At 43.0% G+C, this 16593-nt stretch overlaps 1 protein-coding gene across 7 annotated transcripts; it reads left to right on the top strand.

Moving 5' to 3' along the window:
- The first annotated feature begins 373 nt into the window (after window positions 1-373).
- kansl3 (KAT8 regulatory NSL complex subunit 3) lies at window positions 374-16362 on the top strand. 7 transcript variants are annotated; one of them, XM_011479327.3, is made up of 22 exons: window positions 374-549; window positions 837-1106; window positions 1228-1398; window positions 1487-1577; window positions 1884-2069; window positions 2157-2285; window positions 2402-2518; window positions 2600-2698; window positions 3022-3093; window positions 3162-3236; window positions 3435-3592; window positions 3688-3751; window positions 3846-4034; window positions 9817-9973; window positions 10300-10377; window positions 10660-10833; window positions 12106-12193; window positions 12417-12544; window positions 12874-12980; window positions 13230-13428; window positions 14212-14330; window positions 15678-16362. In XM_011479327.3, the coding sequence occupies exons 2-22, from the start codon at window positions 898-900 to the stop codon at window positions 15678-15680; spliced, it is 2613 nt and encodes an 870-aa protein (XP_011477629.1). In that variant the 5' UTR covers window positions 374-549; window positions 837-897; the 3' UTR covers window positions 15681-16362. The 7 variants fall into 7 exon arrangements, with proteins under 7 accessions (XP_011477629.1, XP_011477628.1, XP_011477632.1 ...); XM_011479326.3 differs by having other exon boundaries at window positions 15675-16362; XM_011479330.3 differs by lacking the exon at window positions 15678-16362 and having other exon boundaries at window positions 884-1106; window positions 14212-14947.
- The last annotated feature ends 231 nt before the right edge of the window (window positions 16363-16593 follow it).

Here is a 16593-nt window from a genome sequence, read left to right as displayed (position 1 = left end):
TTTTACAGAAATCTCACTTTTCTCTTTTTATTTCACAGAAAGCCTTCATTTGATTCTGACGTTGAAAAACTTTGAAGCAGCAAGTTGGTACTTTGACAGTGGGGTCCGTGATTGATTTAGTGCTTGTACACTGCGTGACATACACAAAAATACTAAATGTAAAAACTTTACACATAATTCAAATTGGACATGCTCCTATTAATTATGAATCCTAATTTCAACGTACTGGTAATCAAAAATCCGAAGATCCAGTTCGTATTTTGCGAGTCTCACACTGACGCGCCTTACTTGCTGGGTTGCCAGTTTCGTTGAAATACAGCCATGCCATGATGTTTCTTTTGTCCTCTCCAAAGAGAAGGATAAGGAGATAAACTTGGCAACAAACCACACAACAGGAGGAAGTGAGGGCTTGACGCTTGTAACATTGTGGTGATAGCTTACTCTCGTTTATTAACAAATTCCCCGTTTCCATTATTTTTTTATTTATTTTTTTCGATTAAAAAATAAATTCAGACTCCAATGGTCAGCATGGAATAGTCAAAGGAACAGGTAATCTGGGGGAAAAGGCGATAACGTCATTGCCTGGCTGTCAGAGCTAGTTGTGCTAATGTTAGCATTCTAGTTTTGCTTACCGCGCCGAATACGCCTTTACTCTTTAACTTTAGATTTTGACTTCACGAAAGCTACAAATAAGTAACTTTCATGCATTAATGTGTGTGATCACAACTGTTTGATACCTAATTTGAAGTTACTTTTGTTGAATGTAAGTTTTCTAGATGGTAAATATAACAGATCTCTGTGTATGAAGTAAAACAAAATTTTCTTTTTCCCGTCAGTTTTCTCTGACTGCAGGGTTGTTGTTTTTTTTCCTTGGGCCCTTCAGGGCCCAGGAAGAGGATGCATCGTGTGGACAAAGAGTTGCAGACATCAGCTCACAAGATGAGTACATCCTTGCTTTTCCAGCTGTCGGCTCATGAGAGAGAGCTGGATTTGGTGTTTCTAGACCACAGCTATGCCAAACCGTGGAATGCTCACCCAGATGCCAGCAGCGCACGCCCCACACGGACGCTTTTTGTTGCCCCCCGTCGCCAGCCTGAGCCATCATTGTGAGTTTGAATGCTTAATGAAATAAGACTTTTTTTTTTTTATCAGCTGGGTAGGACAAATGGATTTTTTTGCTCAACTATTTTTATGTTTTACATCTATACCATGTTTTCTGTTTTGCAGAGACTCTGATTCCCTGATAGATGTGGAGACGGTCACACCCTCCCCAGTTCCTTTGTATGATAACCATAAAGCTCTTGGTGTGATGAAGGAGTGCGAGCGACATGTTCTGTTTGCTCGAACAGTTGCTGAGAGCCCCCCACCCCCAGATGACTGGGAGGAACATATAAACAAGTAAAAGATAATAAACTCACATAAAACCAACACCATGAACATCAGTTGCAGTGATTTCAATTTGACTTTATGTTTTGTGGTATTTCAGGACAGGATGGTCGGTGGCACAAAACAAATTGTTTAATAAAGTCCTGAAAGCTCTACAAGCTGAGAGATTAGCACGTCTCGCCAATGAAGATGTAATGTATTTGATGAAAGTCTCTTTTCTTTGATTTGTTTTTCTTAATGATTCTTTTTTATACATAGAGGTAAAAAATCTAAAAGCTGGTGTATTGTTTATATTTATTGTAAACTTAGTCAACGATTAGACAGCAAAGTAATATATGCTTTTCTCCTGTTTTAGATTTTAAAAAATTACCTAAATTGAGAATAGGTTTTTTTTCTCTGTAGTCAGTGAGATTAAATTAAAAGAGAGAATTTCTGCAAAAATATTTATTTTGAATGAAATTGATTACTTGTTACTTGTATTGCCCTTTTCCCTTTAGGCTTCCAATGAACCCATTTTAAGAAGGATTGCTGTGGACAAGTGTGCCAGGAAAGTTCGACAAGCACTCGCCAGTATGAACTGGGACACCAAACTGACACAGTGGTTACACACCACTCTGATCGAATCTTTAAGCTTGCCGATGCTCGCTGCCTACCTTGATGTGTTGCAGACTCTCAAAACCAAGGTATGATCTTAGTGACTGGACAAAAAAAAAGTTTTTTTTTTGATGGATTTCCATCTTAATAATACATTTTTTTCTACACATGCAAAGCTGCCATCGTTGATAGACAGAATGTTACTTCCGACTGCAAAAACTGGAGCTCCAAGTGCAGAGGCTCTGTCGCTGCTACTGAAACGTCCATGGGATCCGGCTGTCGGGGTTCTCTCTCAAAACAAACCGGTAAAAGCCTCAGACCTCAGTTCCTGGTGTGACAATAGCATTGTATGACTTTTGTGTTTACCTCAGCAAATTCTGATTGCACAATCTGTATCCCTGTCTGTTTTTGATTGTTTCAGAGTAAGCTTCCAGGATCTCCTCTCATCCTTATTGCCCCGTCAACCCCATCCAATCCGGCTCTTGCCACAACACGGCGGATGAGGTTCTGGCAGTCCCAGCTCTCCTGCTTGGGAAAGGTCTGAAACACATTGAAGTCTTTGTGATATTCGGATTATTGGTGTCAATTGCTAAAACAACAACAAATGATTGTGTTGCAGGTGATCCCAGTGCACACTCACGTAAACAGTGGAGCCAGTATTAGCATCACTCAGTGTTTGGAGCACATGCTTGGGACTGTAAGGGCAAAGGTCATGGAGGTAGGGGATCTTTATGATTGATTGTAAAATTAATCAATTTGAGTGCAGCTTTTTTGTTTTTAATAGGCATGTGGAAAAAAATCTTACTGTATTTTTTTTTCTATGTTTGGTTGCTTTCTTAGCAATTCATCAAAAACAGGATTTATCTTAAAGACATTAAGTTTATATAATAAGAAACATTCAAGTTTTTCCAACCAAAAATATTAGTGAAGTTAAAATGAAAGTACCATATGGATTGTATTTGCAATACAAACGTATCTTTTAATAAAAATTGATGTCTGCCTTCGGCAGCTTTATTCATGTGCTGCTACTTTTGCCAACAGGTTCACAGTCACTTCCCCCACAAGCCCATCGTGCTGGTTGGCTGGAACGCCGGCGCTCTCATTGCTTGTCATGTAAGACTTGGAAGTTATTTAAAATCTGAATTCAGTACATTCTTTAATTTGCTGCTGTTGCATTTCAGGTTTCTCTGATGGAATATCTGACTGCTGTGGTTTGTCTGGGATTTCCACTGATAACAGTCAATGGACTTAGAGGGGTAAGACTTTCCTCATTTGGTTTAGGGTTTTTGTTCCTCTTCTGCTGTTTTTTTTTTCTTCTTTCTTGGAAAAAAGGTTGAGCTGTATGTCAATAGCATTTCTCTAAAAGATGCTTTTGCCTTTAGTCTGTAAAATAAGCTGGTATTCAGCTTGCAGTTTTGTTTGGTCTCTATTGATGTGCTGTCACTGGACTGCAGGATGTGGACGACCCACTGCTGGACATGAAGACTCCTGTGTTGTTTGTGATCGGGCAGCATGCTCTGCAGTGTAACGCAGAAAGCATGGAGGAGTTTAGAGAGAAGCTGAGGGCAGACAACAGCATGGTGGTGGTGGGAGGAGCAGATGACAACCTCAGGTTGGTGGATGTCTTTCATGATAATGTGAAGTATGGCATCATATTAGATGCTTTTAGGCCAGTCTTGTTTTTAATATTTATGCATCTCTTTACAGAATCAATTCAGCAAAAATGAAGTCTGAAGGTCTTACACAAACCATAGTGGACCGCTGCATTCAGGTTATTATAGCTGTCTGGTGTTTTGCTAAACTCTTTTTATCTTCTGTTGTAAGTTTTGAACACGGTAATGTAAACTTTTCTCCTGTGTTTTCAGGATGAGATAGCCGACTTCCTCTCCGGTGTTCTTACCCGGTCAGAAGGTCATGGACATGGAACAGGAGAGATGAGGGACTTGGATACAGAGAAGAAGAAGCGGCCCAGGCGGGAGCTGCCTTTTGACATGGAGAGAGGCCGACCTTCCTCCCCGGCGCTTCGAGTTCCCATTTCCCCTTCGGGTTCTGAGGTTAGAAAATCTTCATTTCTATCCCACTGAACAATTTGATGAGCAATGTATCCAGAAATATAGAGAAAATTGCTGATGTTTCACATAAAAGCATGCTAATGTGATTTCACTGCATAACTTTCAGACTCAATGCAGTAAAATTCCCTGTAGGGTTACTAAATATTAAACATGTTTTTCTCTAAGGCTGTGTTTTTAGTTGCTATTGAAATTTATACCAACTACCTTTCACCTTTGGCTTACTGAAAGTAAAAAAAAAAAAAAGGAAGTGCAATGAGCTTCATCCAGTGTGAATCCTTAGGCAAGGTCCTTCACGCTACTCCCTTGTGGCCCCCAACTTTGTGGCCACAAGGGGGCCACAAGTCTGGGTCGTCCTGTGCCGGTCCCCAGCCCGGATAAATACACGGTTGGGTCAGGATAGGCATTTGGCGAAAGAATTTCTGCCAAATCACTTGTGCGAATCGGTGAAAGCTGATTGGCTGTGGCGATCCCTGAATAGATATGCTGAAAGGTGTCATTTTATTAGGTGATGCCTTTATAAAGCCAAAAGTTTATGTTTTTTTTTTTGTTTTTTTTTTTTTTTTTTTAACTTGTCCTGTCCAACAGCTAGGCAAACAGATGAGAGCTGAGGGCCTCTTGTGTTGGACATATTTTATTCTAACAAGAGGGGTTATTCATCTTCAGACAAACCAAAGGTATGTCTGAATAAACCCCTTTTGTAATTGAGGCCAAACTTTATTAATTTCAATCATGTTTGAAAATCTTTGGTGTTGGACCGGACGGAAAAGGAAAGAGGGGAACAAGAGAGAGGGACGTTAGAGAGAGGGGGGGGTAGGAGGGTGATAATAGGAGGGGAAGGGGGGTAAGACCATGAAGCAGCATAGAGCAGGCAGGTTTACTGGTTGTTTATCGTTACGGTACGGTTCACATGTAGTACAAAAAGGGCGGGGCCTGTTCACACACACTCAAATATTATCAACACACCTGCTAGCCGCAGAAATGTCCACATGTCAACATGCACACAAAACAGATAGTGTTCACGAACGCATACTTATGCCTTTAAACCAACTAGTGTGAAATCTTTCATTCATTCAATCATGCAAACTATTAGTGCAAAGGTGAGCTAACACCTGTGCTCAGGTGAGTGTTTATGTTCTTCTAAAATGGATGGTGGAATGTGAAAAGAAGGAGGAGGAGCGCCCAGCCACCCCCACACCCATACCCCCGCCGCAGCAGCAGCGGCAGCCGGAATTCCCCCAGCGCCACACGGGAACAGGCAGGGAACAACCGCCCCCCGGGCGACCAAGACCGCCACCCAGGCCAGGGCCAGCAGGACCGCCGCGAGGCCCCCAGAGCCAGAGAGCAGGGAGGCGCAGGGGGAAAGAGAGCGCCGCCCCAGCCCAGCCAGGAAAGCAGCCCCCCGCCGCGCCGGAAGAGCCCAACGCAGGGCCCCACCGGAGAGGGACGCCCACAGCCCCAGACGAGCACCCCACCACCACCCAGGAGTTCCGGGCATCCCCCCGCCCCGACCCCAGGTACGAGCCAGGACCCCCCAAGGGAGACCCGCTCCGCACTCCAGGCAGCCACCCACCCGGCCCACGGTTGGTCCAGGTAGGAGCAAGGCAGGGGCCCGCCGCCCCCGCCCAGGAGGGGGGAACCCCGGGGAAAAAAGGGCGGCCCATAAGGGATGTTATAAATATGGCCCGACCAGGCTCGGCCATGTTGGAAGTTTGGCGGGGCCCAGCGCCCAGGGGCAAGGACCAGGACCCACCCCCCAGGGACACGAACACCCCCGGCTCAGGTGTAATATGAACCCCCCCACCGTGCGGAGAGAGCACCGCCGGGCCCAGGGAGCCGGCACCCAAGGGACACGGCCGCCATCGCCAAGGGGCCCGCACCCCCCACCAGGGACGGGGTAGGGGACAGATGGACCCAGGTCCCACCTTCCTTGTAAAATGTGTGTGCGTGTATGGGTGTTTGAGAGGGTGTTTGTGTGCATGTGTGTGTGTTTATGTTTGAATGTATATATTGAAGGGGGAGGGGTGTGTGTACTAAGGGGGGTGCAGTTAAAATTGGCGAGTAGGGCACTAAGGGGACATCTCCTGATTACTCACAGTGATGTCCCCTCACCCTCCACACCAAGGGGCCCTAAATGTCTAAGGTGCGGTTAAAATTGGCGGGTAGGGTGCCAGGAGGACATCTGCTGCTTGCTGGCAGTGATGTCCAAGCACCCCCCCTACCAAGGACCCTACGTGTCTAAGGTGCAAATAAAACCGAAAGAGGGGGGGCCCACTCCATACGGCAACCATAGGAGGGGGGCCACTCCCAAGTAGCCCCCCCCCAAGGCGCATCGCAGGCTAAACCCCCCACCCCCTCACCCTAATATGAGGTTATATAAGGAAGGGGGTAAGTTGGGGACAGCTGGTAGACTGTCCCCCGGTGGTCAAACAGCCGTCCCCCAGCCCACCCCCAGCAAAGGGGCCAGGGCCACCCAGCCCAGGGGCCCACCCCCGGAGGCGCCGACACCCCAGGCCCGGCACCACCCACCCCACACAGAGAGAGAGGAGCCAGAAAGCGTCGCCCCCCCCCGGAGCAAGCCCAGGCCCCCACCCCCAGACGCCGGCCCTAGAAGAGCTCTGGTCAGGCCTCGACGGGACCGAGGAGGCCAACCGGCCGAGGCAACCACTGATTGCCTCAGCGGAGACCCCGACCCGCTAGCCCCCCCGACCCGTACTAATAATGGGCCCCCCCTCCCCCCCAGAACGCCCCCCCACAGGACAGGGCCGACAAGCCCCCCACCCCACCCCACCCCAGACCCCGCAGCCGAAGCGGGTGACACCCAGAGCGACCGGGGGCCCCGAGAGGGTTGTCCCGTCCCGTCCCAGAGCCAGGGAAGGGCCGATCCCAGCCCCAGGTGCAGATGGGCAGCCCATCCGGCGCCGCTGGGCCCCCCCCACCCGAGCAGGGCCCCCCGCCAACCCCCCCCAGCACAGGCAAAGGGACCACCCCCCCAAGCCAAGCCAGACCACCACCCCACCCCCCCACCACGCACCCCCACACCCAAGCCCAGAGGACCACGCAGCGCCCCAGCCCGCCCCACCCAGGCACCGGACCCGACCCCCCGACCAACGGAGCCCCCCACCGCCCCCGCCAGGCACCGGAAGCCCCGACCCCCACCCCAAACCACGGCAGAAGGGCAAGGAGCAGCGACGACCAAGCCCTCCACCCCCTAAGTCATGGAGTCAACCACAGGAGACCAGAGAGACTGAATTCTTTCAAAGTTACTTGAGCTTTGGGCTGACATTTTTTCCAAGCTGATATGATCAAACAGCAGATTTCTGTGTTGACTTATGTTTATATTTTTCTTGTTTTTCCAATTTATTAAAATAGTTTTTTTGGCAATACAAAGAGTTATGAAAATGATAGATGCTAATCCTTCTTCTATATCGATGGCACTCATGTCACCAAGCACACAAAGTGACGGTGAGGCAGTGATTGAAACCTTAAGCCAGACTGATAAATCGGCACATACCTGCTGCCAGAGAGCCCTGACAGGAGTGCAGAACCACAGTGCGTGCATGTAGCTGTCGGGTAGATTATTATCACAGTGCTCGCAAATGTCTGAGTTACTGAGACCCATCTTGAACATCCTCTGTCCAGTGTAGTAAATTCTGTGAAGAGTTTTGAGATGGATTAGCTGCAGATTTGGACTTTTTGTCAGTTTAAAGGTGTTTAGACAAAGTTCTGACCAGAAGCTTTCATCTGTGCTGATGCTCAAATCTGCATCCCATTTTTTTGTTGGAAGGGCAATATTGTTATCTAAATTACATAAAAGTTTGTATATTTTGGAGAGAGTTCTATTCATTGAAAAATTAATCAGAGTGGTAACTACATCTGGTAGCTTTAAATCGTCGTCTTTAATTTTATACTTTTTAGTAATACTTGATTTAAGTTGCTGATATTCCAAGAAGTTATTTATTCCATGTTTGTCTTGAAGTTCCTGGGGGGTTATGAATCTTCTATCAATAATTACGTGCTCTAGTTGTTTTATGCCCCCTGCTTGCCAAGCTGGGAAGTGAATCATTTTTTTGTTAATAAGGATGTCCGGGTTGTTCCAGATGGGTGTCATTTTGCACGGTTGAATTGATGATTTTGATATTTTGAGAAATTCCCACCAGGCTGTTAAGGTGGCATTTATATTAATGCTTTTGAAACAATCCTGTTTTTTAACTGTATGGCTAATAAATGGTAGCTGTGACAGGTTGATCTTTCCACATAACACCTGTTCCAAGTCTAACCATGAGTTGGTTTCTGGATTATTTTTTAACCATTTTAAGATATATTGTAATCTATTTGCAAGAAAGTATTTGTGGAAATTAGGTAGTTCTAATCCTCCACAGCTTTTTGCAGATTTTAAAGTTTTTAGACTAATTCTTGCAGGTTTGTTGTTCCATAGAAAGCTTGATATGGATGAGTCTAATGTTTTGAACCATTTTAATGGCGGTTGTGTGGGAATCATTGAGAAGAGATAATTAACTTTGGGTAAGATTTTCATTTTAACCGTGGCTACCTTGCCCATAAGGGACAGAGGCAGGTTGGTCCAGCGTGTTAGATCGTCCTGTATGCTTTTCAGTAATGAGGTGTGGTTTAGCTGCACCAGTTCTGATAGTTTGGGGGAAAAGTAGATACCCAGATATTTGACATTTCCTGTTTTAACTGGAATTGTGAGTCTTTGTTCCATATTCCTGTTAAGTGGTAATAAAACAGACTTATTCCAATTAATGGAATAGTCTGATATGGAGGAGAATTCATTTATGATCATTGCTGTTTCATTTACAGAATGTAAATTCCTTAAAAACAGTAATATGTCATCCGCATAAAGACTAATTTTATGATGGCTGTGTTTGGTTTTTATTCCTATAATGCTCTCATTCTGTCTTATTGCTGCAGCTAAAGGCAAAAGTTTATGTTTAGTTTCTAATAAAACTGAGAACTACAGAAAATAAGTCCACATTCCAACAAGTTTGTGTCAAGATTATAATAAAAAAAAAAACAATGTTAAATTTAGTTGAAATAAATAGGGGAAGGCTCGGGTTCTTAAATTGGTTTCCCACAGTAAACCTCTTTGAAGGAAGTCATGTGTTCTAACATATCACAAGACTTTTAGTACAAGGTTTTACAAGTTCCAATTTAGGAGCTTTTGTAGTTAAGTTGAAAGATGCAAATATTCACTTAAGCAAATCCAGCTTGTAGCTGAGTTACAATCCTGAAGTAATAGCAGACAGTTTTTACAATGGGGCAAAAGGTATTTGTCAGACACTGATTCTGCAGGTTGTTAAATGAGAGAATTCTGAAGGGACTCACATTGGGTGATATTTAAATCATTTATTTGTATAATGGTATGGAAAAATATGTCGTTCTGACAAACATTGAAGAACTCTGTTCCTCGTGTACCTCTTACTTCTTTAAAAAGCTCTTCTCTAGAACATTACAGCATTGCTGACCAATCTGCTAATGTTGGTGATATTGGCTGGACTATAATTCATACAATTAAAAAAAATCCATTTCTCACGTCTTGCTAGATAAAAAAAGGAATGATTCTTTAAAGGTGGGAGGAACTCCCTTATGTTTTTGCCTCTTTTAAAAAAAGTTATTTTTCATGCGTGTTTGAGCACAATTATTTACTCATTCTTGCCAATTATTTTGACGAACCAGCAGATCCTGGTGCAGCAGTAAAGAGTCAATTGGCAGTAAATGTAAACTCATTAGAGGTTTTTGTCTTCAGGATCTGTCTAGTGTCTGCAGCAGCCCCACGTCAAGTCCCAAACCCAAGAGTTCTGGATTGTCTCCAGCACAGAAGTCCAGTCTGATCACAGCCACACAGCTCCTGAAGACCCACATGCAGCGCTCGGGCACAGTACTCTCTCACAAGCAGGCTCAAGGTGAGTCTGCATCTTCGTCCGCATTCACATTCAGCTCCACCTGTGCAGTGACTCCTGGTACCTGTGTGTGTGTCAGCAGCTGACATTGACCTCTTTTCTCTGTAAACTTGTTAAAAAGACTCGTTTGTTTCAAACTCAGTGGTATGTCACCCAAATGCTGCTAGCAGAGCATAGGGGGGGTGCTGTGATTGTTCTTTTGATTTTCAAGAATCACGTCTCGACATATGTTAGGGTGAGATGGAGGGTGACTGAAATACTTTCCTTTCATCCTCTTGTCTCCTCTTCTACAACTTTCCTTTCTGGCTTTTTGTTACAATTCATTCCAGCTCAGTTTGCTGCTTTTATGAAACAAAACATGCTTGTGAGGAAAAATCTTCCTCCGGGCACCCCTCCTTGTATTTTTGGTAAGTATCTATCCCTCTTCCTTCCTTCTGTTTGACTTTGTCTCTTTTTTTCTCGCTTCTGTTTCCATCCATTTAGTTCAATGTAAAAGCATAATGTGAAATGACTTGTCTTGACAACATCAATTGTTACATTTTTTGGATCACATTAAAAAAAACTGTTAAATTGAACAAAATGCAAAGCTTGGTTCATTATGTTAGGAGATTATTAGGACCAGATGAGGGTAGCCTCCCATGACTTCAGGGCTTCTTTCTTTGTCTTCATATGTTATTCTTGTGGTGCAGTGCCTGTAACCAGTGATCAGATGGAGAGCTTGGACCGAGACGACCTGCGGACACATGGAAAGAGGAGACAGACGCCCAGCCCCACACTGAGCAAAGCGTCCAAGAGAGCGAAGATTAAGGTCACCATTGTTTCCCAAAGTGACTCAGCAGGAGGCAACAGCAACCCTGCTGAAGGTAGAGTCACTTCTAGCTTATACAATAACCAATATGGACTGTTAGCTAATCTGTTATCAATGCCATGCAGATGTTTCTTTTTTTGTAATGAGGATTCCTTCTTTACAAGATTCAAAAACTGTCCATTTTCCCCTTTGTGAGATCAATAAAGCTTATTCTATTCCATTTAACATTGGGTTGCGTCAGACATAATTTTAACAGTCTTATGGTAACTGAATGCACGGCCCTTCAGATTCACAAGAACTTTTTCCCTGGCAACTAGAACATTTTTTACAATGAGGGTTAAAATTCATTTTACCTGATTTTATTCTGACATCTTGAGCTCAGTTCATCTTGTTTTTCTTGGCAGGTAAATGGAAATTCCAGTCACATTTTATTTAATTATAATGCAGAGATGTGCACATGGGGTCTCAGCATGAAATGAAACTAGCATTTTTCCCTTGTTATTCTGTTGTCAGCCACATTCAGGTATCTTTGAAAATATGTGCATATATTACCATCAGTAATTCATTAAAACACACCTTTATCCGCATTTCAGTGTTAAAATGAACCTTCAGCCTTTAATTTTTTGTTAAATAACTTTACAGAATTATTTTTTTCATAACTCTTTAGTGATTATTTATTATCGCATGCGTTCGATACTTGTGTTATTGCTGCAAAGCAAAATGATTTAGATTAGATTTTTCTTTACTTTGCTGGTGTGAGAACATGTTCATTTTTTTTAAGTTACTGGTTTATTTGTGGAAATCTTGTAAAGCCTAAAAATCTGGCTACAGATGTTGTGTTTGAAAAAAATAACCCGGACATGGCCTATTCACCAAAATCTTTTCTGAAAATCAATGAGATAAGATGGAAAGATTGTGTGTTCGTGTACTTTTTGTCCTCTGGGCTTTAATAGTTTAGCTTTTGTTTTTCCTGACAAAGTGAACCTAAACACCTATCCCAGAATATCTCTCTCTAAAATCTCCATCAGGAATGAAAACAGATTGGGGTTCTTGTTTTGGGCGATGTCTCTAGTTTAAACATACTCAAAGTGTTTGTTTTTTTGAGCAAATCAAAATTTGTCTGTTTTTGTTAGAATGATTAGAGTAACTGCAAATATTTATAGCTTTTTTCCCCCTAAATTGACTGAATCAGCAGTTGGTAGATATTTGTTTTTTTTTTTAGGGTAGTTGGGGATGATGGAGGATTGTGATGTGGTTTCTGATTTGTTGTAACTGCAAAGGTAATAACACAATTTCTTTTTTTTTTTTTTTTTTGCATGTTTTCCAGCGGGTGTCTCGGGGAAGCCTTTAACTGTGGCAGTGGGACAGACTGTTGCTGGTGCAAAGGAGCTGTCTGGACTTTTGACAGGCCAGCGGTATGTTTCTCGGCACCGGCGAACGGTGGCACCTTTAGTGTGGAACACTCCAAACCCAATACAGACCTACACTCACCTTCACTCCCACTCAGTTGAAGAGAAATGTGTGCGGTGCAGAGGGATTGATGACAGTGGTACTTCCAAGTTAGGGAGCTAAGTGATGTCCAGACGGCACTTGCTGGGGGTGGCTCCTGTATAGACTGGTGGTTGTGTGTCACTGCAGGTCTGGTAGCCTCTCAGAGGTGTCTGGTGCCCTGTCCCCAGGCTCCAGTTCATTCAACAGTGTGCAGCCTTGCATGATGTCAGGGTCTTCCACACCCGTCCAGGTGCAAGCTCCAACTGCTGCCCAAGGTACCTCTGTTTTGTCCTGCTTTGCACGCTCATTTGTGCTCTGCTGTGCAAATAATCTGAGCAGCTTCAACATACAAAGCTGTATTGATTAGTGACGTGTAGATATATGGGATGAGAACAGCATTTCTCATTCACTAAGCAAATCATTGATCACCTCTTGCACCATCGCTTCCCATGATTGATTCAAACATTACCCTTATAACTCAGCTGTCCTATTGTGTGTTTGTGGTGTGTGTGTGTGTCAACATTTCTGGGAATTCATTTTAATCAAATGTAAGCTCTACTGAGTTGTTGCTTGACTTTTATTTTATGATTTTTTTTTTCTCTAGCACCTTCCGCCAGCAGTCTTCTACAAGGTCTAAGTTTCAGTCTTCAGGAGATAGTCACCAAAAGTTCTAGCCTGCCCTCCACAGCATCAGACTCAAGCAGCACTCAGGTACACTTAATGTTTGCAAGTTTAAAGGCCATAATGGCATATTTTTGGAACTTTTAAATCACCTTCTCCTACTTTCAAATCCAAATTGTATTTCACTCATTCTCTGCTAAAAGAAGTTGAAAAATAAAAAAAACGGGGCCAAATTGGACCTTGTGGGTTCTCCAGGGTTAAGATAACTGCAGCACATGCTGCTTTGATTAGATGCATGTTCAAGGAGTTCTTCAACTTGTCATTCTTCTTTTATTGCAGGCAGTTTGTAGCAAAAGCCAGGGTCCGGTTCTGAGCTCCGTCAGTGCCAGCGGCAGCACTCTGCTGCGTGCAGTACCCGTGACCACCACAGGGGGAGCCGCTAAAACGACAGCCATCCATCAGCTGCTCACCAATGGTGGCTTGGCCAAACTGGCAAGCAGCTTGCCTGGCTTGGCGCACATCACCAGTCAGACCAGCGGTATGTGTCGAGCTGCCAAAACACGACGACCTCTTTGAAAGCTCAGGGTTCATTAGCCTTTGTTTTGGAAATGGTTCAGGACGCCTTTAGGCCATGAAAAAGAGTGCTGCATAAGCGGACCATAGAGGACAGCCTTTTGGACATGAGGACAGAGTTTACGTGAACTACGTGAGCAGAGGGTCGGGTGTGCAGCTGCACGGTGTCAGATCTCCAGCAAAAACAGTGACATTTGTAACATTTCAAAGCCACAACGTCGAGGTTTCATCTCATCCAGGCTTGTTGCTAAAAAGTGTTTCATCATGAAAAATTGTTTTTAAGTGTCATTATTTAAAAGTTGGCCAACATTCAGGTAGATTTCATCTAATCTGCTTGAAACGCCACAACCATTTGTTGTAATGCCATCACATGTTTGTTTTGTTTGCCGCTTCATCAAGTAACACGCAGTTCATGAGCTATTAATCCCCATGGAGATGAATCCTGGCTTCCTGGAGGGTCATGTTGGAAATCCAATAACACTGACACAAAGGCATTATCCAAGTTCTCTTTCTGTTCTTACAATAAAGACTGGAATCAAACTCATGCTTTCATTGTTCCTTTGCTTTGTTTTGTGTGCATTGTCATTTTTAGCCTCCACTGTTCAACACTCTGCTCTTAACCTATTCTATCAAAGTATTCGATGAATGCCTCTATTTGACCGAAAGACTTTGTGGCATGACCAAATGCTATTGAGAGCCAGCATGGCAGTCTTGATCTTGTTGAGCCTCTTTGTTTGTGTGTTGTTAGGAGGGCAAAAAGTGCCGACCTCTATAACCGTGACCCTTCGAGGAGCACAGCCAAATAGGGCAGGATCTCTCAGCCAAGCTGGGGAAACTGTGACTGCAGCTCAAGCAGCTGAGCCCAAGGTGTGTCATGCAGGACACGAGAACACTTACGCTTTTTTATTCTACATTCTTATCCACAGCGGTTTGGCCCCAGTATAATTTGTCCTGACTTTTATTTTAACCCCTCTATCAAGTGTCTAAATACAGTTGCAGTCAGAAGAATTCAGTCCAGATTGTAAATAAGTTGGGTTATGTTTTTGGTTTTTGTTGCCACGTCATTAACAATAAATACATTTTTAATATTTGTCAAAGTAATATGTATTTATTTTACAGTTTTCAAATGTGGCAATCACAGCAAGTGTACTTCTGATTAAACTCCTCTACTAGAGTGCTGGTTTCGGATTTATTAAACAAATTTTTAGAATGTATATTTTCCTTTTTTAAACTGTTAAATGGAATTTTTAAAAGATTCAAAAATGCTTTGCAGTTAGCAGCAAAGTGTACAGACATAAATTTAAAGGAACAGTGAAAACGTCAGGAATACTGCTTCCTGAGGAGGCGGGAAACCACAAACTACAGTGAAAGACTCAACAGTTGTTGCAAAATTAGCTACAACTGCACAGCTAAACTACCAACCTGGTCTAAAAAAAAATCTTGGAGGACAAGATTGGATTCATTCAATGACTGTATCGCGAAATTCAAGGAATGTGTAGAACTGAAACTTTGGCATCAAACCTTCCAACAGGACAATGATCCCAAGTTTGAGACAAAACCTAACAATGGTAGGTTCCAAAAAAGTTCTGAATATTTATCTGTGCCCATCATAAGTTAAATTGCCAATCTTAAACTTAAAAAAAATGTATTTTATCTCTGGTTATTGAAAACCACTGCAACACGCGAATTAAATGGTATAAATTTCAAACACTTAAGAGAATACAGAACATATTTTCGAACATTCAGTTCGAAATATTCAGTTTCGAGTATTCAGTTGCTTTATTAAAACTCAGCTCCAACTCATGTAAGAAGGCATTATTTTTTCACATGAGAAATCTTATTTCTTATTTGTTTTTTTAAACTAATTTATAGTTCCGACATTGAAGTTCAAAGCTGGTTACAAGACAAAACACAATCTTAATCCAGTTTCTATGACCTCTTGTAGATTATCATGCAATTGTTTTTAGCCTGACACAATTTTAGCGCTACAATGCTAAAAAAACTGATGAAGATAGTGAAGAAGTTGGTTTTTTTTTGGCGATAAAATAGGAATCATTTTTAATTTGAAGCTATATTGGTAAATGATTTCCTTGATAAGAACCCTGTTAGTCTATTTCTATGTTCTCTTTACTAATTACAACGATACATTTGCATGCTGTTAAAAATAAAAACGCAAGGTTTTGTGTATTAACATGTTGTGCTTTTGTGCAGCAGTGAAATTCTTGGCCTCGCTGTTTCCATGCGAGAGAAACAACAGACATCCCATGCTGCTGGGACTTCCTGAAGAATGGACAAAACATCAGGAAGAGTCAGTCCATGATGCCCTTGAGGTCTATCCAGTGACTCTGCTGAACTTTTGAACTAACACGCCACTCTTGACCCGTTTTAGGATTGCTCAAACTTTATTCATAATCCTGAGCACAGGTGTACCACCGGGCTTTGTACTCAGCCCGGTTGTCTTCTTCTTATTTATATTGTTTCCTCATCCACTCCTCCAGTGCTAATGGGGAGTTTGCTTTGAATAGATCATTCCTATAATAAATGCTACACTTTTGCAGACCAACCCACTTAACGAGAGTCACTTAGAACAGATTTGGAACGCTACATCCCATTGCTGGGCTGTATGCATGAGTTGCAAAATAAAAGATAAAGCCTAAAGAAATGTCTGTCCTAACCTTACCTGCTGATCTGACCTGCTGTCTGAACATCATTGATGTGAAAAAAATTTACAAGTTAAGAAAAATGTAAAGTAATCCCAAATAAAATAGACTGTTGTGGATTCTATGGTATGCTCTTTCTTCTTTGTCTTAGCAAATGTCTTTGCACAGTTAACAGATGAAACGTTGTGTTCTTTGTTTCTAGTTTTCAGTCCTTTTCCAAATAAAGTGATTTGCCTACAGATGCTTGCTTTGCTCTTGTTCTTGTGTGTCCCATCCCTGCGGCAGACTAAGAGGCTTCGACGAGGCTTTACAAAGTAGCTTACTCATGCACAACTGTTGCATGGCCTTGTTTACAGTGGCAGCATAAACACAGCCCACAGAGTCCAGCATATTTCCTGTCTTAAATTCTTCAGTGGGAGCAGATAAGATAAGGAAAGTGTATCTTCCTTTTTATGCAAGAATTTGAATGT

Source organism: Oryzias latipes, chromosome 9 (genome assembly GCF_002234675.1).
Source record: "Oryzias latipes chromosome 9, ASM223467v1".
Lineage (NCBI taxonomy): Eukaryota > Metazoa > Chordata > Actinopteri > Beloniformes > Adrianichthyidae > Oryzias > Oryzias latipes.
The sequence above is the reverse complement of the archived record's forward strand: the minus strand, read 5'-3'. Positions and strand labels throughout refer to the sequence as shown.